The 26,323-nt window shown below is 38.0% G+C and overlaps 1 protein-coding gene across 6 annotated transcripts in view; it reads left to right on the top strand.

Moving 5' to 3' along the window:
- Window positions 1-26,323, top strand: part of ldb1a (LIM domain binding 1a) — a 176,911-nt gene that overhangs the window by 124,805 nt on the left and 25,783 nt on the right. For all 6 annotated transcript variants that reach the window (XM_028795725.2, XM_028795724.2, XM_028795722.2 and 3 more), the window contains exons 4-9: window positions 2,082-2,157; window positions 6,785-6,887; window positions 14,188-14,360; window positions 14,884-15,006; window positions 15,225-15,308; window positions 22,304-22,427. In XM_028795725.2, the coding sequence (XP_028651558.1) occupies window positions 2,082-2,157; window positions 6,785-6,887; window positions 14,188-14,360; window positions 14,884-15,006; window positions 15,225-15,308; window positions 22,304-22,427 (683 nt within the window). The remainder of the gene's footprint in view (window positions 1-2,081; window positions 2,158-6,784; window positions 6,888-14,187; window positions 14,361-14,883; window positions 15,007-15,224; window positions 15,309-22,303; window positions 22,428-26,323) is intronic.

The following is a 26,323-nucleotide window of genomic DNA, read 5'->3' as shown; positions in this document are numbered from 1 at the left end:
AATCAGGATAAATAATAGCATATACACCTTACCAGGTGTATACATGTATTAGCTCCTCATTGAATTCCAGTATACAGTAATCCCTCCTCCATCGCGGGGGTTGCGTTCCAGAGCCACCCGCGAAATAAGAAAATCCGCGAAGTAGAAACCATATGTTTATATGGTTATTTTTATATTGTCATGCTTGGGTCACAGATTTGCGCAGAAACACAGGAGGTTGTAGAGAGACAGGAACGTTATTCAAACACTGCAAACAAACATTTGTCTCTTTTTCAAAAGTTTAAACTGTGCTCCGTGACAAGACAGAGATGACAGTTCTGTCTCACAATTAAAAGAATGCAAACATATCTTCCTCTTCAAAGGAGTGTGCGTCAGGAGCAGAGACTGTCATAAAGACAGAGAAAACAAACAAATCAATAGGGCTGTTTGGCTTTTAAGTATGCGAAGCACCGCGGCACAAAGCTGTTGAAGGCGGCAGCTCACACCCCCTCCGTCAGGAGCAGGGAGAGAGAGAGATAGAGAGAGACAGAGAAAAACAAACATGCAAAAATCAATACGTGCCCTTCGAGCTTTTAAGTATGCGAAGCACCGTGAAGCATGTCACTTCACTAAGCAGCTGCACAGAAGGTAGCAACGTGAAGATAATCTTTTAGCATTTTTAGACGAGCGTCCGTATCGTCTAGGTGTGCGAACAGCCCCCCTGCTCAATCCCCCTACGTCAGGATCAGAGAAAGCTCAAGAGAGAGAAAGAGAAAAGTAAGTTGGGTAGCTTCTCAGCCATCTGCCAATAGTGTCCCTTGTATGAAATCAACTGGGCAAACCAACTGAGGAAGCATGTACCAGAAATTAAAAGACCCATTGTCCGCAGAAATCCGCGAACCAGCAAAAAATCCGCGATATATATTTAAATATGCTTACATATAAAATCCGCGATGGAGTGAAGCTGCGAAAGGCGAAGCGCGATATAGCGAGGGATCACTGTACTGGTAAAATACACACTCTCCTGCCTGAATTCATGCTGTTTACTAATACACCTGTACTTGTCATGTGATGCTCCATCTTTGCTTAATAGTGATTAAATTCTTGAAAGTCAAATCAAATTCTTAAAATCTGTGCTCTGTTTGCATAAATAAACTTCAGCTGTTTTAATTACTTTTAAACTGACAGGGTATTTTTATTACATTTTATTTTTGTATACCTATTAATTGTTTCTAAATTGTTAGTCCTCAGATATCCTATCTAATTATTAGCAGTTTGGATATTAACATTGACTAAAATATGATTCTTTTTTTGCTATCAAAGAGGCACAGCTTGATTTGAACTGTAGTTCTGACCATAAAATTTCTAAACTAGTTGTTGGGATATCTGATAAACAGTAGAGTTTTTCCTACTTACCTACATTTCTGCGTATGTCTGTCTTTTGACTGTTCATGGTTTAAATTATTCTGCTTTTGGTGTTGGAATCTTATTCTTTGCTGTACAACTACATATCTCTGAATTTTGGAGACCCAAATACATACAGTACATAACACAACATCACTAAACACATTTTAATCCAAGTCTGAGTTGCAGAGGCAGTTGGAGCCGTACTGGGATCAAGCCACAAACCAGTCATTAATGGGACATAAGTCCTCCACTGATACACACTCATTCAGGGTCAATTAACCTTGTATACAACGTCTTTGAGATGTAGGAGTGGGGAAGTTAAACCTGAGTACCTGAAGGAAAATACACACAGGTGTGTGGAAAAAGAGCAAACTCTATGCAGGCACTGACCAGGAACAAGAGTTGAACCCTGGGTGTGGCATCTTTGAGTTGGCAGCATTAACCACTGTACATCCATGCTCTGGATAAAAGCATAAAATACCCTCCAACTGCATTCCATCTTTCTGACCAGTTCAGGTACAAATGTAGCTCCTTTTATGGCCTTGTAATTTATTGTTAAGGAACTGTGAATTAGCTATTTGTTACACGTTTTGGAATTTGAAACACTGTAGTTGATTTTGTTTCTAAAACAAATGTATATTGTTCAGAAAGCTTTCAATTTTTGTATTATTTTGTTTTGTTACTCTGTTTTGCAGAAGGCACACGCCGTATGGGAACCAGACTGATTACAGAATATTTGAACTTAATAAACGTCTCCAAAACTGGACAGAGGTAGCTACCTTTTCTAGTAATATAGTAGAAATGTGTTGATTTGGTTTCTGTGTACTTTTCACCACTAGAACCATTGTTTTCTGATGATGGCTTTGCAGTTTGATAATTTATGCTTAGTGTTCCCTATATTTACATCTACTTTGGAAAGTGGAACTGGAATGATTTAACATTTGTTTTGCTTCATTAACCTCTGTAATTATCAAAGTATGTTCAGAAAAATGGATTAACAAATGCATATTTATTAAGGTATTTCAAATTTAATTCATTTAAATTTGTTTTATTAACCTATTATATATGAGAAACATTCTTATAAATCAGGTCTAAACTGTGTAAGTATAATTTATTTGGATTTTTATACATTTCTTTGTTCATTTATCTTTAGAGCGACAACTCTGGTTCAAACATGATTAACTTTAGGAAAACTGTCAAATATGTATAATTTTATGGAAGGGTACACAAGCAGAATTTTATTAGTGCATTCCAAATCACAGTAGATTTTATTAAGTAGCATTCTTCAACAGTTTATTTTTTGCTGAGTGAGCTTTATTTCAAGATTATGATCATTTTCATGTTCATTTCTGGGTGCATGCTGTATGATGGTGATCAAATTTTGTATTTTTAACACTAGAATTCCTGAAGCCTATGGAAAAACTTGTAATCCCGGCCCACCTTAAATCCCTTCGCACCTCTCCATCAGCTAATAGACTGCTCTGCACCACAATGCAACACAACTCCACACTCAAACTTTAAACCGGCTGTTACAGACTGAAATCAAAGGCTTCTTTTTGGGCGTATATACCATCAGCAAGGCGCTGTCAGATCTAAACACTAGCATGGCGAATTGCTTACGTACTAAAGTGACTTTGGTTGCAGGTGGAAGCCCCATTTTACTTATGGTGCCAAGCAGAGTTGTGTTGCAGTGCAGCAGTCTTTTAGCCAGCGAAAGCGCTGCGAAGAAGCTATCTGTTGCTATGGTCCTGCCTTTGTCCAGTCTGATAGTGGTCACGGGACATCGTATCTTTCATTGCCGTTAAAACAAATAGTTCTGAGCATGTGTCAGCAACAGTGCTGCTCTTGTGAAAAGAATGGAGATAAATGCCATCAACTCAGACAGGGAGAGGCAAGTTTGTTGTATCATGTGAACGTCATTGAGGGAATAAAACTGAATAATAAAAAAATAAGCGCTAACTTTTAGAAGTTGCTAAAAATTACACCAGGTGTTACAGACTCAAATCAAATGTATGTTTTTATTATATTGTAGAAATAATAGCAGCTCACTACTCGAAACACAGCATGCCCGGTCACGAACCCGGGACCTTTGGGTTATAAGGCAGGAGTTCTTGCCTCTGCACCATTCAAGAATATGTGTAAACTCACTAACGATTGATATTTCAGCTTGAGTTTTTAAGTCATTGACAGCCACATGGTTATATTCTTGAATAAAAGCGCATGTGTTTATTTGATATTTGGACTAAAGTTTTCACACATTATACACCCATCCATCCATCCATTATCCAACCTGCTATATCCTAACACAGGGTCATGGGGGTCTGCTGGAGCCAATCCCAGTCAGCACAGGGCGCAAGGCAGGAACAAATCCCGAGCAGAGCCAGCCCACCGCAGGGCACACACTAGGGACAATTTAGGATCGCCAATGCACCTAACCTGCATGTCTTTGGACTGTGGGAGGAAACCAGAGCACCCGGAGGAAACCCACGCAGACACGGGGAGAACATGCATACTCCACGCAGGGTGGACCCGGGAAGCGAACCCAGGTCTCCTTACTGCGAGGCAGCAGCGCTACCGCTGCGCCACCGTGCCCCCACATTATATACTTCACGTCATTATTAGTATAACGTGGAAAAAGTTTCTGTTTTTAGCTATATGTTCAGCATTTCTCACATTTCCTTTCATCCTACACTTACCCAGATCTTTGTAAACATGGAACACACATGAAATACATGTGTTCCAAATAACGATATACTGTATTATTTACGCTATACAACTCCAGAACATGCAGATAAGGAGCTTTGTCTTGAGCTGGGAGAACTTTTTGCCCGAGCTGTACTCTGTCAAGGCAGGGGTATGGGACAGCTGGCTGCTTGTGCTGATTGACGCATGTATAAGACAAAAGATGCTGATGAAGAGGTGCGAAGGGATTTAAGGTGGGCTGGTATTACAAGTTTTTTCATAGGCTACAGGAATTCTAGTGTTAATACCCTATTTATAGTTGCAGAAGAAAATCCTCCTATCAGACAATAATAATTCATCCCAATTTAATAATCTATTAAAATAATATCCACATAAAAGTGAGGTCTGGCAGTATTCTTAATTACCAGGCTCACTTAATACAGTAGAATGATGTAATGGATTCAAAAGTAACACATAAGTGTAGGGCAGCAGTAAACAAGGTTGGTGTAGTGAATTGAAATATTTTAATAACAAGAGCTCTAATTTAATGATGTGGAGGGGGGACTTGGTAAGACATTAAAAGGTCTCTCAGTATATTAAGGCTTTTGACACCCGTGTAGCATGGTTGTAATAACCATGCTTATTTGTAATTATTATATCTTTTTCCTAAGTTGTCAATTGGAAAAACCCATAGTCATTGACTCAGTTCAGCTAATCCACAATTTACCCTGACGTTTAAATTTTATCTCAAAGTTCTGTGTGCATGAAAGGTGACAACCAATGAGTGCCCACTCTGAAGTACAATGTATATAATACACCAACAAGATATAAAGAATGCATGTGTTTTGGAACTCCCAAAAACAGTAAAGAGAAAAAAGAGATGGTTTGTGTTTTATGTACCACGACAGAATGGAAAAAAGAAAAAAAAGGCTGATGGAAGAGCTAAGATTGCAGCGGAACTTGCCATACACGTAACCCTTGACAAGGGCACCGCCTCTGTTAGGCAGCATGTTATTAGCCGTTAGGAAAATAGGCAAGCTCATGATGCTTTGTAAGTGTGAAACTGTGCTGGAAAGTCATCACAGAGTCGGGTAATTTGACATGTCCAGAGATTTCTAATCATGTAAATTGACATGCTCCAGCGACAAGATCCCTCCTTTTCCATCTCATATTATGTGAGTGCTCCTAAAAACAAGTATTTTGTTAGTGTTGCTGTTACAGGTACAAAAGATTATTGGACTGCGTTGTACTTCAGTTGGTGACAGTTTATCAGTATTGCTCCAATGTTACTGAATATGTATGAGAAATGTCAGTGATTATATACCAGTGTAAGAAGCCATGCTCTGTTTGTCTTTATTTTTTTAACAAGTTACTTGGGTTGAAATAAAGAATAGAAATTCCTGACTTACACTAAACTCCTTTCAAATTATTATGACTTACTGAGCTGTTTAGGCAATTTCTACCTGTACTTAACTAAATTCTATTGTGTATTTTTTGTCTTTTCTGACTATTCAAAGAAATATGAATTAAACTGGATTAAAGGCTAAGTTCAGTATTTTTCAAGTCAATGTTATTTCTTCACAAACATATATACATGGTATTTTTTTATTTTGACGTGGGACATTTTGAGCATGGGAAAGGTGCTATATAAATAAAATGTATTATTATCTTCTGGTGGCGCCCCATGCTACATTAGCCTCCATTGTAAAATGTGAGTGCAGGCAAGATATTTTTTTAAATTTGTAGAAAACGCTTAACTTTAGAACACAAATTTGCATGGCAAATGGATATATTCCATGTTTGTGAGGTAATAGTAAACAGAAATAACTTCAGCTTGAAAACTAATGAAGTTATCTTTTAAATTATTTTGATGATATAAGAACTACTGTACATTCATACTCCTTGGCCTGTTATTTTGGTGAGATCTTTTTTAGGTTGCTATTGTATAGTGATAAGTCTGTCTTTACAAATGAAAAGACTTGCCTTCCAGTGGGTGAGATGGAAGTAAATTTCATTAGAATTTATACATAAAAATCCAGTGTGAGTTTGCTCATCTGTTTTTCCAAAAAGTATGACACACGTGTGTTAGAGATAATGTTAATCCAGAATGATTTTATGATTTTTTTTGACTAATAAAGCATTTTATTGTTTTTTGAACATGATTACTCCCTAACGTAAAGTTAAAATTTGAAGTGGCTGTTTTTCTTTTTCACCCAAAATCTGCTAGCCTAAAGCAAGATTCATAAATTAAAGGTTTAACACTTGTATGGTGCATTTCACAAAGACGTTTCACTTGAATGAACCAGGCTGAGTAAAAGATGGAAATTTTACTTTAATCTTATTAAAGGTTACCAGCAATGAAAATCTAATTGCTGTTGGGCTTGTCTACTCCAACTAAGCCTTACTGTGTTTCCATTTTACTTATCAAATGTTAGTTTATGTCACAAAAACAATATGCTGTTGTAATAGAAATAAGTCTCATCTGAGTTGGCTTCTAATGAAGCGTTTATATTAGCACAATATTCTCATTGGATTACCAAAGTAAAACAAAAAACTACTTGCATTTTACTATGATAAAATAAAAGGTTTAATGCATCCTTGAAGTTGGTCTTACATTATTTAGCTGCTGCTCTTTAGTTACATGCAGAAATTACTTAACAGTTGCAGCCTGTTTTTTTGTCCCACCCCATTTCTCTGTGTCTTGTTTTTACTACAGGAATGTGACAATCTTTGGTGGGATGCCTTCACAACAGAATTTTTTGAAGATGATGCCATGCTGACCATCACATTCTGTCTGGAAGATGGGCCAAAACGATACAGTATGATCCTGACAACTTTTTATAAATTTATTTATTTTAATATAAATTACACTATACTTTCACAATGTTCAGCTAAAAATAACTATTCAAGCATAGGTAATACAAAAAGTGCCCAAACAGACAATACCTCTCACCCACATTAAATACAGTGGTGTGAAAAACTATTTGCCCCCTTCCTGATTTCTTATTCTTTTGCATGTTTGTCACACAAAATGTTTCTGATCATCAAACCATTAGTCAAATATAACACATGTAAACACAAAATGCAGTTTTTAAATGATGGTTTTTATTATTTAGGGAGAAAAAAAATCCAAACCTACATGGCCCTGTGTGAAAAAGTAATTGCCCCCTTGTTAAAAAATAACCTAACTGTGGTGTATCACACTTGAGTTCAATTTCCGTAGCCACCCCCCAGGCCTGATTACTGCCACACCTGTTTCAATCAAGAAATCACTTAAATAGGAGCTGCCTGACACAGAGAAGTAGACCAAAAGCACCTCAAAAGCTAGACATCATGCCAAGATCCAAAGAAATTCAGGAACAAATGAGAACAGAAGTAATTGAGATCTATCAGTCTGGTAAAGGTTATAAAGCCATTTCTAAAGCTTTGGGACTCCAGCGAACCACAGTGAGAGCCATTATCCACAAATGGCAAAAACATGGAACAGTGGTGAACCTTCCCAGGAGTGGCCGGCCAACCAAAATTACCCCAAGAGCGCAGAGACGACTCATCCGAGAGGTCACAAAAGACCCCAGGACAACGTCTAAAGAACTGCAGGCCTCAATTGCCTCAATTAAGGTCAGTGTTCACGACTCCACCATAAGAAAGAGACTGGGCAAAAACGGCCTGCATGGCAGATTTCCAAGACGCAAACCACTGTTAAGCAAAAAGAACATTAGGGCTCGTCTCAATTTTGCTAAGAAACATCTCAATGATTGCCAAGACTTTTGGGAAAATACCTTGTGGACTGATGAGACAAAAGTTGAACTTTTTGGAAGGCAAATGTCCCGTTACATCTGGTGTAAAAGGAACACAGCATTTCAGAAAAAGAACATCATACCAACAGTAAAATATGGTGGTGGTAGTGTGATGGTCTGGGGATGTTTTGCTGCTTCAGGACCTGGAAGGCTTGCTGTGATAGATGGAACCATGAATTCTACTGTCTACCAAAAAATCCTGAAGGAGAATGTCCGGCCATCTGTTCGTCAACTCAAGCTGAAGCGATCTTGGGTGCTGCAACAGGACAATGACCCAAAACACACCAGCAAATCCACCTCTGAATGGCTGAAGAAAAACAAAATGAAGACTTTGGAGTGGCCTAGTCAAAGTCCTGACCTGAATCCAATTGAGATGCTATGGCGTGACCTTAAAAAGGCGGTTCATGCTAGAAAACCCTCAAATAAAGCTGAATTACAACAATTTTGCAAAGATGAGTGGGCCAAAATTCCTCCAGAGCGCTGTAAAAGACTCATTGCAAGTTATCGCAAACGCTTGATTACAGTTATTGCTGCTAAGGGTGGCCCAACCAGTTATTAGGTTCAGGGGGCAATTACTTTTTCACACAGGGCCATGTAGGTTTGGATTTTTTTTCTCCCTAAATAATAAAAACCACCATTTACAAACTGCATTTTGTGTTTACTTGTGTTATATTTGACTAATGGTTAAATGTGTTTGATGATCAGAAACATTTTGTGTGACAAACATGCAAAAGAATAAGAAATCAGGAAGGGGGCAAATAGTTTTTCACACCACTGTAAGTAATGTGTGTAATACAATCTTAAGCCTCCTTTTACATTTACTTGACCTCAGGAGTTTACTAGTAAATTTCCAAGTGAAGACTATATTTGAATAAAGGTAAATTCAAGTACACCATGGAAATTCAGTTCAAGACCTTTCCATATCAATACATTGTATAATTCTGCAAATTTAAAGGCAACTAAAGTGATAAACTCACCAGGTCTAGAGTGTGTAACATCTGAAAGAATAAACATGAGGTCCTTCAACTTTGATGCAAGTAAAGCCCTAGAATACTGTGACTAACTTGATTCTTGGGCTGACTTGTTTTAAAAAGTTAACCATTTCATGCATGTATAATATTTAAGGATTCTAAAGTCTGGAAGCTATTCTCCATACAAGCTATTACAAAACTTGTTTATCTCAGTCCGTGCATAGCTTGTATAGTTTTTAGTCTCCACTGAGAAAAGAAAGTGAAATGCTTAGACAGCAATGATTCAGTGGCGAGACTGAAGTTGTTTAGCACTCAGTAGGCAGAAATTGAGCTCCTGAAACAGTAAAAGTGCCTTAGCATACACAAAAACATTTTTGAATGCCTTTAAGTAACCCTTGTTTGATTACTGTTAGCTGTGATTAACTTTTGCCAAGTTGTGCAGATTGCCCTAACAATCCTTAAGTGATTCTCCTAAAAAGTCTTTAATAGGGACAAAGTTTGATTAATTTACTTGTAACATGCTGATATTGGATTCATTTATTGCTAATGTTACAAATTTAAAGCTGACATAGGATTAAAGTGTTAATAGCCGATTCATAATAACAAATAATAACAATAACAAATGTTTTTCATACTGTAGTAGATAGGTGTTGTCCTTGAATGCATAGTTTTGTGCATCCTCTAAAGAGTTACTACATATGTTTGGGAATTTGTGCTTGGCTACCAAACTAATCAATAAAAATCGAATGGATTTTGAGGTTTTAGGTCTTTTCATTGTGGGTTTTATTTAATAGTATTACATAATTAAATTAGTGTAACAGTCAATAGAGTGTTTGGCTCGCCACAATATGTTGAACTTTAATGAAGAATCCTAGATATAAATGATACAGGTCCAAATATAGCTGTACCTGAGCAGCAGTAGCAACCTGCTACTGAAAATGCTCAGGCAATAGTGAATGTACAGTTATTAGCTGAGGACATGAGATGAGCAATTACAGTTTCAAGGGAATTAGATTTTAAAAAAAGAACATAGACTGCTAAATAAATAGTGGTAGTAAAGTGGTCATCACACTAGGCAGAAAGGATTAGAAAGAAATTTGCACTTAGTCAAAAAAATCTTAAAAACATGTTGATTACACACTGTACACAGAAGGAAAAAAGAAACTGGTAAGAAGGTAAAAAGGTGATTCAGTCTCTTTTTCTCTTGTTTATTTGAGTATGTTCAAACTATTGTTTTATGTATGTTTGTATATAAACTGCTCAAAAAATGAAAGGAACACTTTGAAAACGCTTCAGATCTCAATGGGAAAAAAATCGTGCTGAATATCTATACTGATATGGACTGGGTAATGTGTTAGGAATGAAAGGATACCACATCATTTGATGGAAATGAAAATTAACAAACTTACAGAGGGTTTGAATTCAAAGACACCCTGAAAATCAAAGTGAAAAAACAATGTGGCAGGCTAGTTCATTTTGCTGAAATTTCATTGCAGCAACTCAGAATCATACCCATGTGCTTGTATGCATGCCTGATAATGTCAGGGGGGCATGCTCCTGATGACACATCGGATGGTGTCCTGGGGGATCTCCTCCCAGATCTGGACCAGGGCATCACTGTGCAACCTGGCATCGTCAGATGAACCGAAACATGACCCAAATGTGTTCTATTGGATTTAGGTCAGGTGAGTGTGTGGCCCAGTCAATCGTATCAATTTCTTCATCCTCCAGGAACTGCCTACATACTCTTGCCGCATGAGGCCAGGCATTGTCGTGCACCAGGAGGAACCCAGGACCCGCTGCACCAGCATAGGGTCTGACCATGGGTCCAAGGATTTCATCCTGATACCTAATGGCAGTCAAGGTGCCATTGTTTGGCCTGTAGAGGTCTGTGTGTCCCTCCATGGGTATGCCTCCCCAGACCGTCACTGACCCACCACCAAACCGGTAATGCTGAACAATGTTACAGGCTGCATAACGTTCTCCTCGGCTTCTCCAGACCCTTTCACATCTGTCACATGTGCTCAGGATGAACTAGTATTCTATGGCAAATGCCAGTTGAGCTCCACGGTGCCATCTCATTGTTGCCCCTCTAGTGCACCTGTTGTTAATTTCATTAACACCAAAGCAGCTGAAACTGATTAACAACCCCCTCTGCTACTTAACTGATCAGATCAATATCCCAGATGTTTCATTGACTTGATGCTATACTCTGATTAAAAAGTGTTCCTTTTAATTTTTTGAGTAGTATATACAGTGCATCCAGAAAGTATTCACAGCGCATCACTTTTTCCACATTTTGTTATTTTACAGCATTATTCCAAAATGGATTAAATTCATTTTTTTCCTCAGAATTCTACACACAACACCCCATAATGACAACGTGAAAAAAGTTTATTTGAGATTTTTGTAAATTTATTAAAAATAAAAAAAATTGAGAAAGCACATGTACATAAATATTAACAGCCTTTGCCATGAAGCTCAAAATTGAGCTCAGGTGCATCCTGTTTCCCCTGATCATCCTTGAGATGTTTCTGCAGCTTAATTGGAGTCCACCTGTGGTAAATTCAGTTGATTGGACATGATTTGGAAAGGCACACACCTGTCTATATAAGGCCCCACAGTTGGCAGTTCATGTCAGAGCACAAACCAAGCATGAAGTCAAAGGAATTGTCTGTAGACCTCCGAGACAGGATTGTCTTGAGGCACAAATCTGGGGAAGGTTACAGAAAAATTTCTGCTGCTTTGAAGGGCCCAATGAGCACAGTGGTCTCCATCATCCATAAGTGGAAGAAGTTCGAAACCACCAGGACTCTTCCTAGAGCTGGCCGGCCATCTAAACTGAACGATCAGGGGAGAAGGGCCTTAGTCAGGGAGGTAACCAAGAACCCGGTGGTCCTCTGTGGAGAGAGGAGAACCTTCCAGAAGGACAACCATCTCAGCAGCAATCCACAAATCAGGCCTGTATGGTAGAGTGGCCAGACGGAAGCCACTCCTTAGTAAAAGGCACATGGCAGCCCGCCTGGAGTTTGCCAAAAGGCAACTGAAGGACTCAGACCATGAGAAAGAAAATTCTCTGGTCTGATGAGACAAAGATTGAACTCTTTGGTGTGAATGCCAGGCATCACGTTTGGAGGAAACCAGACACCACTCATCACCAGGTCAATACCATCCCGACAGTGAAGCATGGTGGTGGCAGCATCATGCTGTGGGGATGTTTTTTAACGGCAGGGACTGGGAGACTAGTCAGGACAAAGGGAAAGATGACTGCAGCAATGTACAGAGACATCCTGGATGAAAACCTGCTCCAGAGCGCTCTTGACCTCAGACTGGGGCAACGGTTCATCATTCAGCAGGACAACGACCGTAAGCACACAGCCAAGATATCAAAGGAGTGGCTTCAGGAAAACTCTGTGAATGTCCTTGAGTGACCCAGCCAGAGCCCAGACTTAAATCCGATTGAATATCTCTGGAGAGATCTTAAAATGGCTGTGCACCGATGCTTCCCATCCAACCTGATGGAGCTTGAGAGGTGCTGCAAAGAGGAATGGGCGAAACTGGCCAAGGATAGGTGTGCCAACCTTGTGGCATCATATTCAAAAAGACTTGAGGCTGTAATTGCTGCCAAAGGTGCATCAACAAAGTATTGAGCAAAGGCTGTGAATTCTTATGTACATGTGTTTTGTCGGGTTTTTTATTTTTAATAAGTTTGCAAAAACCTCAAGTAAACTTTTTTCACGTTGTCATTATGGGGTGTTGTGTGTAGAATTCTGAGGAAAAAAATGAATTTAATCCATTTTGGAATAAGGCTGTAACATAACAAAATGTGGAAAAAGTGATGCGCTGTGAATACTTTCCGGATGCACTGTATGCCCATTTAGGAGATGCTTATTCTTTTCAGTTAATTCAGTCTTCAGCAATACTTTCAAAGTCAACAGTTGTTTTGATCTTTTAATTTTTACTTTGACACATCTGTGACTCATGATATGGCAATTTGATAACACTTTGGCCACATTTTCTTTTTTCCTTCTTTTTAACTTAACTTTTAGGAAGGCATTCAAATTCAGGTTGTACTTGCTCAAGTAGTATTTTGTTAAAAATTCAAGTTTAAGATTGTTGTTTAAGTTAAAACTATTCTATTTTTTAAAATTCCTTTCTGGTGATTCTACATTAAATTTGTGATTCAGTGTGTTTTTAATTCATGATTTATGTATTAACTAGCCGACGCCCGCCGTAGCATACGGCGGTGTAAGAATAGGAACGGAAAACGGTGAGAAGGGAATTCAAAAATCAAGAAGAAATAAATACTTCTTGAAAGATGCAGTGTGCATGTAGAATTTCCGGCCAAGCAGGATTACATGTGAAAGTGATAAATAAATCAGGCTTTCCGAATTTACATACTATGGCCATTGTATCCTGATAGTTTTGTTGCATGTATCTTGGTTTTCCTGAAATGTAGACAGTAATATGATAATTTTGCCTACACGTATATTGTTATTTTCAGCATTTGCTTGCAGTGCGTCTGATAGTTCCACACACAGATCTTGTTGATGTAATCTGAGATAATTTAGTATACGATAATTTTTAGCTTCTGATGTTTGCTGTGTAAGTAGCTGTTGTAAAGACACAGGTGGCTCCCGCAAAAGTGGTAAAGCTACTTTACCGTTGTGGTAGCACCTTCGAGTACTTTTTGGATGTATTACGCTCAGCTGGCCAGTATAGTGCATGACATGGAAGAGGACGAATAGGAATCGAGAAATGCCGTGTCGGCTGCGTGTGGGCAGGACCGGTTTTGAAGTGGAAGCAGGACGAACCAGAAAAGAAATATATATGAGATTTTGTAATTACATTTTGTTTAACATGTTAGATGCATTTAATCTTGATTAAATACATTTATGCGATTAATTTTTTTAATGTTTCCCAGCCATTTATATTTATTTATATTGATTATATATAACATATATACATTTTGCCTGAATATGTTGACAGTTATTAAAAAAATACTTGTTTAAAAAGTCTTTGTTATTGTCCCATCTTCAATTTGGTTTTATCCTTAGTGTGTTTTATGCATGTTTTTACATACATATATCAAAAATAAAAACATTCCATATCTAGTCAATGGAACTTAAAAAAAAAAAAAAAAAAAAAACAGCCTTGGAAAAGAAGAAAATTGCTTACCTGTAAATTAACTAAAATGTGTGTCTAATTTCTTTGTTCAATTTATTCACATTATCTATATGTTTTTATTTTGATGAACAGCATGTCAACCAGCAAAAATCCCTGTGGAAAATACAGAAGAAAAAATGTTTGTTTGTTAAACCACTAAATTATATCCTTCTTTTACTTAACAGCAATTGGCCGGACGTTGATTCCTCGCTATTTTCGCAGTATCTTCGAGGGGGGAGCCACAGAACTCTATTATGTCTTAAAACACCCTAAGGAGTCTTTTCACAATAATTTTGTGTCTCTGGATTGTGATCAGTGTACGATGGTTACACAAAATGGAAAACCCATGTTCACACAGGTATTTATTTTCACTATGTACTGTTTTCTATTTGGCTATGCAACTGCTAAAACGGCTTATTTGTTTAAATTGAGGTTACTGGGATTGTGCAGTTGCTGATTCTGACTTTCACAGAAGAAAATAATGGCATTTATTATGTTTGGTTTTAATTTTTCATTTTCTTGTAGCTTTGTTCACATTTCTGATGCAACATTTGAACTTGAAGTATTATCAGTTTTTATATACATTTAAGGTTATTTGTATCTGGTTTGGAAATAATATTTATTATTGTTAAAATTTCTGTTTTACTTGCTCATTTAAATGGTGACCATGAATTTACTGAATATTATCAAATTATTTGTGCTTTCCATTATCCGTTATATTTTCTTACTGTTAAAATTATGCTTTTACAAATGCCATTTGGAAATCAATTAAATCTGTCCAAAGAATGTTTAATCTCTTTATTTGCTGATTACCTTTCATCATTTTACACTTTTGACTTTACTGCTGTTCTTCTACCAGGATTTTTTTCCTCTGTTTCTAGGTATGTGTAGAAGGCAGATTATATTTGGAATTTATGTTTGATGACATGATGAGGATAAAGACGTGGCATTTTAGCATACGACAGCACCGAGAACTTATTCCTCGCAGTATCCTGGCCATGCATGTGAGTTTATTTTATATTGACTTTCTCCGGCATCACACATGATGTCTGACTTTACTCTGTAATGCTGGGGAATTGCCTAGCAATTCATTTAATATTGCTGATTAAAATAATTTTGTTGATGTTAAATAAATTCAGAAAAGCGTAATGTTTAATTATAGCATTAAGTGATTTTTTAAAATACACTAGAAGAGTTTATTGCTGTATTTGCTTTCTCATAGGCTCAAGATCCACAAATGTTAGATCAACTTTCCAAAAATATTACAAGATGTGGCCTCTCAAATTCCACACTTAACTACCTCCGAGTAAGTAAAAAATGTGGTCATATTTTTTTTATATTACATTTGTTTTACTGGAAACAAACATATCAGGTTATTACATTATTTTTAGAATTCTGTAACTGTACCTATTATGACCTACACCTGAAATCATTAACAGACTAAAGGCGAACAGCATTATATAGGGTGTGTTACAAAAAAGTTAAAAGGGAAACAGTTATCAGAGATTAAGTCCAATGAGGTCTGTATCAGAATACTGCAGAAACAAAGTAAATTTATTGATCTTGATTTTGAAATCGACAAGATATGTTTAAAGATTTGTAACTGGTAGGGACACTGTTGTTGGAAAATTCATGATAAAGGACATAAGAAATTAGTTATTTAGAATCCTGGGTACAGTACTCAAAGATTATTACTTTGAGTCATTTGACAAATGTAGTCTTAAATTTGGAATGTTTTATGTACCCATCCATTACCAGAATTCAGGGAAACTGGTTCCATGTCCTTGGTTGTAGTTGAATTTAAAAGACGTAGTTCAGTTGGTTAAATGACCCAGATGTGGTACATGTGGACATTAAAGAAAAGTGGATCAAGCAAAGGCTTACAGACACACTGTTAGAAGGATATGAAGAACCACCAGGACAAACATTCACTCCAGTAGTGAAGAAAAGATTGAGCACAATGGCTGATTTGCATTTTGGACAAAGTAATTTTTAGCGCAGAGCATTTCACTAATACTTAAAAGATTCCTTGTCATGTCCTGTAGTTGAGTAGAATTACTCTGTTTCATTGTTTCCATTACAGAAGGTGATAATATGTAAATATAATATATAAATGTTATAATGGACTTTTATGAGCATGTGTAATTGTCCAGTTAGAGACACTGTACTTCTGGGGTTTTATTCATAGCTATTTTTGAGTTTTTTTGTTTTTTTTTAATGGTAGGACAAAAAGAAGCTTATATTTAGTTGGATAAAATAAAACTTGGCTGTAGATTTTATTAGAGATTTTTGTCATCTTAAATTATTCATCTTTTATTAATCCAAAAAGTATACAATTACTCCAAATGGTTTTTATTTCCCCCAGACATTAGTATGCATTGCTGCTTGTTTGCTTATTGTCCCTCAAATATTTTTAATAATAAATGACACGCTAACTAACATGCTGATGCTTTGTTTGCAAACAGCTTTGCTAAGAAAATGTATGTGATACCGTAAGAGCTCTGACCCATAATACTGTGCAGTCATTGTGCTCTGGTTGCGATGTGTGTACCATAACTCAACTAGCACACCATTGCCATTAACTATACTATTTTCCTCTTGTCCATCCTGCTTCAATTTTTGTTGTTCTGTTTATTCTACATCATCTACAAACTGGTACCACACTACCTGAGGAGTCTTAAGTGTCAAATTCACCTGTAAATATCATTAGCCTAATATCTCAATGCACAGATTTGCCACTAAAATTAAATGTCATCTTTGATGTTTGAGGTATGTACTCTGCTAATATAGTACAAAACCATAAAAGTGTTAAAAACCATTATGAAGATGTACTATAATTTACTAAGAATGTGAATTTTACATCTGCTTTTAGCAGATGAACGGAATAACTTTTTTGCCAGATTTGAAACAAGTGATTTCAGCTCCCAAAATACAGAAATAAAGGAGATGCTTTATAGAAACACCAGAAATTCTACTGTGATGGAGTTCAGTTTAACTGAAGTGGAGAAAGGCTTGTGGCAAGCCAAAACAAACAGTGCAGTGGGACAAGACGGCATATCAGGTCGGCTCTTATAGTCTTGCTTTAAGCAGCTCTCTCCAGTTTTTCATTTGCTTTTTAACTGGTCTCTGACCTGTGGTATTGTACCTAATCTGTGGAAACAATCAATCATTACCCCTGTATCTAAGGTTTCTAGGCCAAGCTGTTTAAATGACTACAGACCAGTGGCACTTACATCTATTCCAATGAAATGCTTTGAACATTTGGTGAAAAACATTTTAATGACAGAGACAAAGTCTTTTCAAGACAACAATCAATTTGCTTATTGTGCAAACAGAAGTGTGGAAGAAGCTCTGCTTGTTATCTTACATCAAATCTACACCTTTCTTGATCAGCCTGGTTCATATGCCAGAGCACTATTTTTGGATTTTTCTTCAGCATTCAATACTATACAGCCTCATATACTGATTGGGAAATTGAACAGTATGAATGTAAACCCATTTATTACACTGTAGATTCAGAACTTTCTTTTAAACCATTCACAGACAGTTAAAAGTTCAGGACACTTTTTCAATAGTCATTCATTCAAACACAGGAAGTCCGCAGGGGTGTGTCTTATCACCATTACTGTTTACTCTGTACACAAGTGACCTGAAACAGAATAACGACCGCTGCTCCATTATCAAGTATGCGGATGACACCATGATCATAGGACACATATCTGGGGAGAATGAAAGACACTATATACAGTGCATCCAGAAAGTATTCAGACCATCACTTTTTCCACATTTTGTTATGTTACAGCCTTATTCCAAAATGGATTAAATTCATTTTTTTCCTCAGAATTCTACACACAACACCCCATAATGACAATGTGAAAAAAGTTTACTTGAGGTTTTTGCAAATTTATTAAAAATAAAAAAACTGAGAAATCACATGTACATAAGTATTCACAGCCTTTGCCATGAAGCTCAAAATTGAGCTCAGGTGCATCCTGTTTCCCCTGATCATCCTTGAGATGTTTCTGCAACTTAATTGGAGTCCACCTGTGGTAAATTCAGTTGATTGGACATGATTTGGAAAGGCACACACCTGTCTATATAAGGTCCCATAGTTGACAGTTCATGTCAGAGCACAAACCAAGCATGAAGTCAAAGGAATTGTCTGTAGACCTCCGAGACAGTATTGTCTTGAGGCACAAATCTGGGGAAGGTTACAGAAAAATTTCTGCTGCTTTGAAGGTCCCAATGAGCACAGTGGCCACCATCATCCGTAAGTGGAAGAAGTTCGAAAACCACCAGGACTCTTCCTAGAGCTGGCCAGCCATCTAAACTGAGCGATTGGGGGAGAAGGGCCTTAGTCAGGGAGGTGACCAAGAACCCGATGGTCACTCTGTTAGAGCTGCAGAGGTCCTCTGTGGAGAGAGGAGAACCTTCCAGAAGAACAACCATCTCTGCAGCAATCCACCGATCAGGCCTGTATGGTAGAGTGGCCAGACGGAAGCCACTCCTTAGTTAAAGGCACATGGCAGCCCACCTGGAGTTTGCCAAAAGGCACCTGAAGGACACTCAGACCATGAGAAAGAAAATTCTCTGGTCTGATGAGACAAAGATTGAACTCTTTGGTGTGAATGCCAGGCATCACGTTTGGAGGAAATTAGGCACCACTCATCACCAGGCCAATACCATCCCTACAGTGAAGCATGGTGGTGGCAGCATCATGCTGTGGGGATGTTTTTCAGCAGCAGGGACTGGGAGACTAGTCAGGATAAAGGGAAAGATGACTACAGCAATGTACAGAGACATCCTGGATGAAAACCTGCTCTAGAGCGCTCTTGACCTCAGACTGGGCTGACGGTTCATCTTTCAGCAGGACAACGACCCTAAACACACAGCCAAGATATCAAAGGAGTGGCTTCAGGACAACTCTGTGAATGTCCTTGAGTGGCCCAGACTTGAATCCGATTGAACATCTCTGGAGAGATCTTAAAATGGCTGTGCACCAACGCCTCCCATCCAACCTGATGGAGCTTGAGAGGTGCTGCAAAGAGGAATGGGTGAAACTGGCCAAGGATAGGTGTGCCAAGCTTGTGGCATCATATTCAAAAAGACTTGAGGCTGTAATTGCTGCCAAAGGTGCATCAACAAAGTATTGAGCAAAGGCTGTGAATACTTATGTACATGTGATTTCTCAGTTTTTTTTTTTATTTTTAATAAATTTGCAAAAACCTCAAGTAAACTTTTTTCACGTTGTCATTATGGGGTGTTGTGTGTAGAATTCTGAGGAAAAAAATGAATTTAATCCATTTTGGAATAAGGCTGTAACATAACAAAATGTGGAAAAAGTGATGCGCTGTGAATACTTTCCGGATGCACTGTAAATCAAGTGGACTGTATGGTAAACTGGTGCAATAAAAACTCTCTCACTCTGAATGTAAAAAACACCAAAGAAATGATATTTGATTTTAAGAGGCAGAAATCTGTATGTTCACCTATTGTAGTTCTGGGAGAGGAGGTAGAAATGGTGACTGAATATAAATACTTAGCAACTTACCTAGCTAACAATCTTAACTGGAATACATCCATCCATCCATCCATTTTCCAACCCGCTGAATCCGAACACAGGGTCACGGGGGTCTGCTGGAGCCAATCCCAGCCAACACAGGGCACAAGGCAGGAACCAATCCCGGGCAGGGTGCCAACCCACCGCAGGACACACACAAACACACCCACACACCAATCACACACTAGGGCCAATTTAGAATCGCCAATCCACCTAACCTGCATGTCTTTGGACTGTGGGAGGAAACCGGAGCGCCCGGAGGAAACCCACGCAGACACAGGGAGAACATGCAAACTCCACGCAGGGAGGACCCGGGAAGCGAACCCGGGTCCCCAGGTCTTCCAACTGCGAGGCAGCAGCGCTACCCACTGCGCCACCGTCCCGCCCTAACTGGAATACACATACAAAAAAAATATTTTCTTAATGCAACCAGCGCTTATTTCTCCTCCATAAACTCAAACTATTTAAATTAGACAAGGACCTCATGTTGTCCTTCTATTGCAGCCAGTGTGTGATCACTTCCAGTTTCATTGCCTGGTTTAATAGTCTAACAAACCAAAACTCAAAAAAGCTCCAGCAGATTACAAAGTATGCAGCTAAAGTTATTGGGGCTGATGTAGATGATTTGACTAGTGTGTGTCAGAGGGCAATGTTAAAGAAACTGGAAATCATCTTAACTGATGACAGTCATCCATTACATGTAGAACTAAAGTTCAGTAAATCAGGAAGGATAGTCGCTTTGAAAACCCACACAAATCGCTCCAGAAACTCCTTTCTTCCTAGTGCCATACGACTTTTCAATAAGAAATATCGGAGATAATGATTAAGGTTTTGTTATATATCCTGTAACCATTTTTTTGGGTGTAAATATGTATTATCTAACTACCTTACCTTAACCTTTCTTGTTTCTATTTGTCTGTTTTATTTCATTCTGTCTGTTATTAGATGCAACTGAGAAGGCAAATTTCCTGTTTTCTTGTGTAAACATGACTAAATAAAGAAACCTTAAACCTATATTCTGTTCACTATCACTGCTATTCTTTCAGCTGGCATGCTTGTAATGTATGTGGTGGCTGACTTTTTTTGGCTTTCACAATTTCTTTTATCTACTTCATGGACATTGTAATAGTGGCTAAAGCTTTTCATTCTAGAAGTAATTTTTGCTGATGAAATTAATTTATCTTTTTGGTTTGATTTCAACTGTTATGTAGTGATATTCAAAATTTTTCATAATAATAGCAGCTCACTACTCAAAATGAGGAGTTTCCAGACTTGGACCCAGAACCTTTTGGTTATTAGGCAGTAGTTCTTACCTCTGCACCATCCAAGAATACATATCAGTGTTCTATCGATTGACATTTGAGCTTGGGTTTTTAACTTATTGACAGCAACATGTAAATTGAATGATTTTTTTTCTTTGGTTATATTCTTGAATAAAAGCACACGTTTATTTGATATTTAGACTAAAGTCTTCACACATTATACACTTCACATCATTAGTACTATACCATGGAAAAAGTTTCTGTTTTAGGTATGTGTTCAACATTTCTAGCCTCGCATTTACTGTCATCCTACATTTACACAGATCATTGTAGACACATGAAATGTATGTATTCCAAATATTGATATATTATTTACCCTATACAAGTCCAAGCACCTCACACCCAAATAAGCATACTTTTACTCTGAGAATTTTGTGACTGACTTCAGCTCCTTTGGTGGTGGGATAGGATAGCAGGCTGCTTGTGCTGATCAACACAAAACAAAAGACGCTGATGGAGAGGTGCAAAGTAATTTAAGGTGGCCCGAGATTATGAATTTTTTCGTAGGCTTCAGGGATTCCAGTGTTAAATGCCACCCATATGTGGTTATTGTCTGCTTCGAGTTTGCATATTCTTCCCATGCCGCATTGGTTTTCCTCCAGTTACTATGGTTTCCCACCCAGTCCCAAAAGATATGCAGGTTAGGTTAACTGGCAGTTCCAAATTAGTCCAGTATGGGTGTTTGTGTATGAGTTGGCCCTGCAAAGAACTTGTGCCCTGTTAAAGGTAGTTTCCTGTCTTGTACCCAGTGCTATTGGGATAGGCTGCAGGACCCTACAGTGACCCAAAATTGCACTAAGCATGTTTAGGGATGTTATCATTTTTCAGTTTGTAGCACATGAAAGATTATTAACTCATTCAAAAAAATGAGTGTGTATTCTTCTATTGCTTTGCTTGTGGTTCTTATGCTGATGAGACTATTAGGTGTCAATAAATCACACCATTTTGCTGCCAGTTGCTTTCTGAGTTTTCAGATATGAACTGATATGCCCAAGATTTAGTAAATATTCTTTAAATGCATAACATTTTTTTCTTAAATCACCATTTCATTATCAACTAACTCAAATATAATTCTTTCAGTGTCATTTAAACCTTTAATTTTAAAATATGGGAATATCATTTCAGTACTTCATTTCAGTGTTGGTTCAGATCAAACACAAATAAATAGATCACCTAGGAACAAGTAGGTAGTAAAAATCTTGCTGTTGATAAGAATGAAAAACTCAGTCATTAAAATATTTTGATCTACCTCACATGCAGTCATCACTAGTTTTTAGTGCAACATTAAAGCTTCATAATTGGCTCCAGTGCAGAAAGGTGACACAGTAGTTATTTTTAAAACCAAAGTAGTATAACTACAGATTGACTGATTGAGCTGCTAAAGCCTTTAGTGCATTAACTCTTGTTTTCTTTCTCCAGCTGTGTGTGATCTTGGAGCCCATGCAAGAACTAATGTCCAGACACAAAACTTATAGTTTAAGCCCCAGGGACTGTTTGAAGACTTGCCTTTTTCAAAAATGGCAGAGAATGGTAGCACCACCAGGTAAGAGTGTAATGCTTGTTAACCCTGTAGAAGATATTAAACTGCTGTTAGAAAACACTATAAAACTCTGAAAACATGTTTTAATCTCTTAATTGTGTAGAAATATGGTAATGAAACAGCAATAAGATTTTCAAAATAAACATTGAGAGAAACATTGGATTGTTTACATACTGAATTGATGTGTCAACGCAGATTGCCTGATGCATGCCACACATATCTTTACATATATAGTGTGTCTATGTATATGTGTGTATATGTATATATATGTATGTTGGGGTGTGTGTGTATGTATATATATATATATATATATATATATATATATATATATATTAGTGTGTGTATAGCAGTGTAGCAAATGTCCATTTTTCCCTCTTTGTGGTCATCATTTTTTGTTCACCTTTTTTTTTTTTTAGCATGTCTGACTAATCAGTCAGACTGTTTTTTTTGTGATTAAAATGGTACTGCATACTTTCCAGACATATTAGAATAGGTTCAGTGCTCATATTTTATCACTTAAAGTCAAAAGTTGGTAATTTAGACAATCCTGAAAATTGTTCATTTAATAGTCAATTAATTTAAAATATTGGATTTCTTTATTTAAATTTGAGTTACAGCTTTTGATCTTCATTGTGTTCTGCAGTTTGCTCTAGTTAATCCAGCCCTATTTATCAGTTGATTGTGGTTCCTTAGCTAGCGGACTTGGGGCATCATGTATAACGGAAATGAGTAGATTTCACGCAAAACATGATGTTCAGACAAAATTGGAAATATGCATCTGGATTTTTTGTGGGTACGTACAAGACTGTGCAAATGTCAAGTTCCATGCACTTTCCCTTTATAAATCCCAAACAATGTGAAAGTGGATATCAAAGTTGATGTGAAAAACAAGTCACAGGCCCATGCCTAAGACATGAATCCAGGCGGGGATAGTGCTACTGTGCCCTGCACATCTTCAGGCGCTGGCTGCACGTACACACACCTCTGCCCCGGAAACTGCTGGGCCACCATCTGGCTGTGTGCTGATGGATGCCGCTCTGGAGTCTCAGAAATCAATAGTGGATGCTGTAAGAGATGTGGCCAATGAACTAAGGAATATAAGGGCTTAACTATGTGATATTGACCACAAATCAAATAAATTGGTGTATCCGATTACCTGTTTTTATATTCTGCTATTTACATTCAATCGAAGTTCTAATGCTCTCCTGTTAAACACTTTGTTTTCAAAATATCTTATATGACTGATAAGACCTTGTTATTGCTTAGCCTGTTTACTAATCCAGAAGTAAATGTTAACTGAACCTTCAGTTTAACTGGTACCATTACACTCACCAAAATACTTTTCAAACATGTTACCTATGAGCTTTCACTACGTTTGTCACATTTTGGGGCTTATATGAATGAACATTAGTTTGGCTTCCAAAACTAAACAAATGACAGAAATTTAGCATTTGCATATTCATATTTAGCAGTGAAGTATGTTGTTTTGCTCTTCCTGCTAATTGACATAATTGCATTGCTTTGTGATTTGACGCACTAAATAAGTTTTAGTTTGGTAGTAACAAATGGGGCTGCTCATTTCATCGCCAGTGCAAGCCAAATAACCACTTTGCCTGAAACTTGCCTTGAAATTTACTTGCTGCGGCTGTTTGCACTGCCTATATGCATGGTGCATGCTATGGGCAACATTTCTCTCATGACTACAAACTGTATAAACCGGTTAGAAAACTGATGGGTGTTTAAAATTACATCCGTGGACAAGTTTGACATAATCAGAGAATGAAAGAGAAGCCTCCGTTTCTTTCTAGGGTCGTCTGTATAGGACATGATATTAAAAAGCAATTCGTCAAGTGATCATTTTGTCTTCTTTTACAACATCATGACACTACAAATTGATCAATTAAAATTCATACAGTATCTCACAAAAGTGAGTACACCCCTCACATTTTTGTAAATATTTTATTATATCTTTTCATGGGACAACACTGAAGATATGACACTTTGATACAATGTAAAGTATTCGGTGTACAGCTTGTATAACAGTGTAAATTTGCTGTCCCCTCAAAATAACTCAACACACAGCCATGAATGTCTAAACCGCTGGCAACAAAAAGTGCACCCCTAAGAGAAAAATGTCCAAATTGTGCCCAAAGTGTCAATATTTTGTGTGGCTACCATTATTTTCCAGCACTGCCTTAACTCTCTTGGGCATGGAGTTCACTAGAGCTTCACAGGTTGCCACTGGAATCCTCTTCCATTCCTCCATGACGACATCACGGAGCTGGTGGATGTTGGAGACCTTGCATTCCTCCACCTTCTGTTTGAGGATGCTCCACAGATGCTCAGTAGGGTTTAGGTCTGGAGACATGCTTGGCCAGTCCAGCACCTATACCCTCAGTTTCTTTTCAAGCCAGTGGTCATCTTGGAGGTGTGTTTGGGGTCATTATCATGTTGGAATACTGCCTTGCAGCCCAGTTTCCGAAGGGAGGGGATCATGCTCTGCTTCATTCAGTATATGACAGTACATGTTGGCATTCATGGTTCCCTCAATGAACTGTAGCTCCCCAATGCTGGCAGCACTCATGCAGCCCCAAACCATGACACTCCCACCACCATGCTTGACTGTAGGCAAGCCACACTTGTCTTTGTACTCCTCACCTGGTTGCTGCCACACACGCTTGACACCATCTGAACCAAATAAGTTTATCTTGGTCTCCTCAGACCACAGGACATGGTTCCAGTAGTCCATGTCCATAGTCTGCTTGTCTTGCGGGCTTTCTTGTGCATCATCTTTAGAAGAGGCTTCCTTCTGGGACGACAGCCATGCAGACCAATTTGATGCAGTGTGCGGTGTATGGTCTGAGCACTGACAGGCTGACCTTCAGCCTCTGCAGCAATGCTGGTAGCACTCATACGTCTATTTTCAAAAGACAACCTCTGGGTATGACGCTGAGCACATGCACTCAACTGCTTTGGGCAACCATGGTGAGGCTTGTTCTGAGTGGAACCTTTCCTGTTAAACTGCTGTATGGTCTTGGCCACCGTGCTGCAGCTCAGTTTCAGGGTGTTGGCAATCTTCTTATAGCCTAGGCCATCTTTACGTAGAAAAACAATTCTTTTTTTCAGTCCCTCAGAGAGTTCTTTGTCATGAAGTGCCATGTTGAACTTCCAGTGACCAGTGTGAGAGCGATAACACCAAATTTAACATACCTGCTCCCCATTCACACCTGAGACCTTGTAAAACTAACGAGTCACATGACACAGGGGAGGGAAAATGGTTAATTGGGCACAATTTGGACATTTTTCACTTAGGGATGCACTCACTTTTGTTGCCAGCGGTTTAGACATTAATGGCTGTGTGTTGTGTTATTTTGAGGGGAAAGCAAATTTACACTGTTATACAAGCTGTACACTGACTAACTTTACATTGTATCAAAGTGTCATATCTTCGGTGTTGTCCAATGAAAAGATATAATAAAATATTTACAAAAATGTGAGGAGTGTACTCACATTTGTGAGATACTGTATCTGATCACTCACATCATTGCATTCATAGAGCATGCATGAAGCTATTTATGAACTGAGTACATAATGGGATATAAGTGTAATAATGAAAGCCTATGGATGGATTCCATTATTATGGTTTTGGCTAAAGTTTTATAGCCACTTGTCCTTCCTGACACTGGGCTTGGGAGACAGGCACCAAGTTGGCCTGGTTTGACCCCCTGGTGGCTAACTTTTGAATAGCTAAGGCTAGGAATAAGGCTGGTAAGGATTTTAGTCAGACAAAGCAGATGTGAAAGATGAGCAAGATGTGGTCTTAAGTGATCATGTTGGGATCAGGAATAGATGGAATAGGTACTTTGAAAAGCTCTAGAATGAAGAAAATGCAAGTGTTT

Source organism: Erpetoichthys calabaricus, chromosome 2 (assembly GCF_900747795.2).
Source record: "Erpetoichthys calabaricus chromosome 2, fErpCal1.3, whole genome shotgun sequence".
Lineage (NCBI taxonomy): Eukaryota > Metazoa > Chordata > Cladistia > Polypteriformes > Polypteridae > Erpetoichthys > Erpetoichthys calabaricus.
The sequence above is the reverse complement of the archived record's forward strand: the minus strand, read 5'-3'. Positions and strand labels throughout refer to the sequence as shown.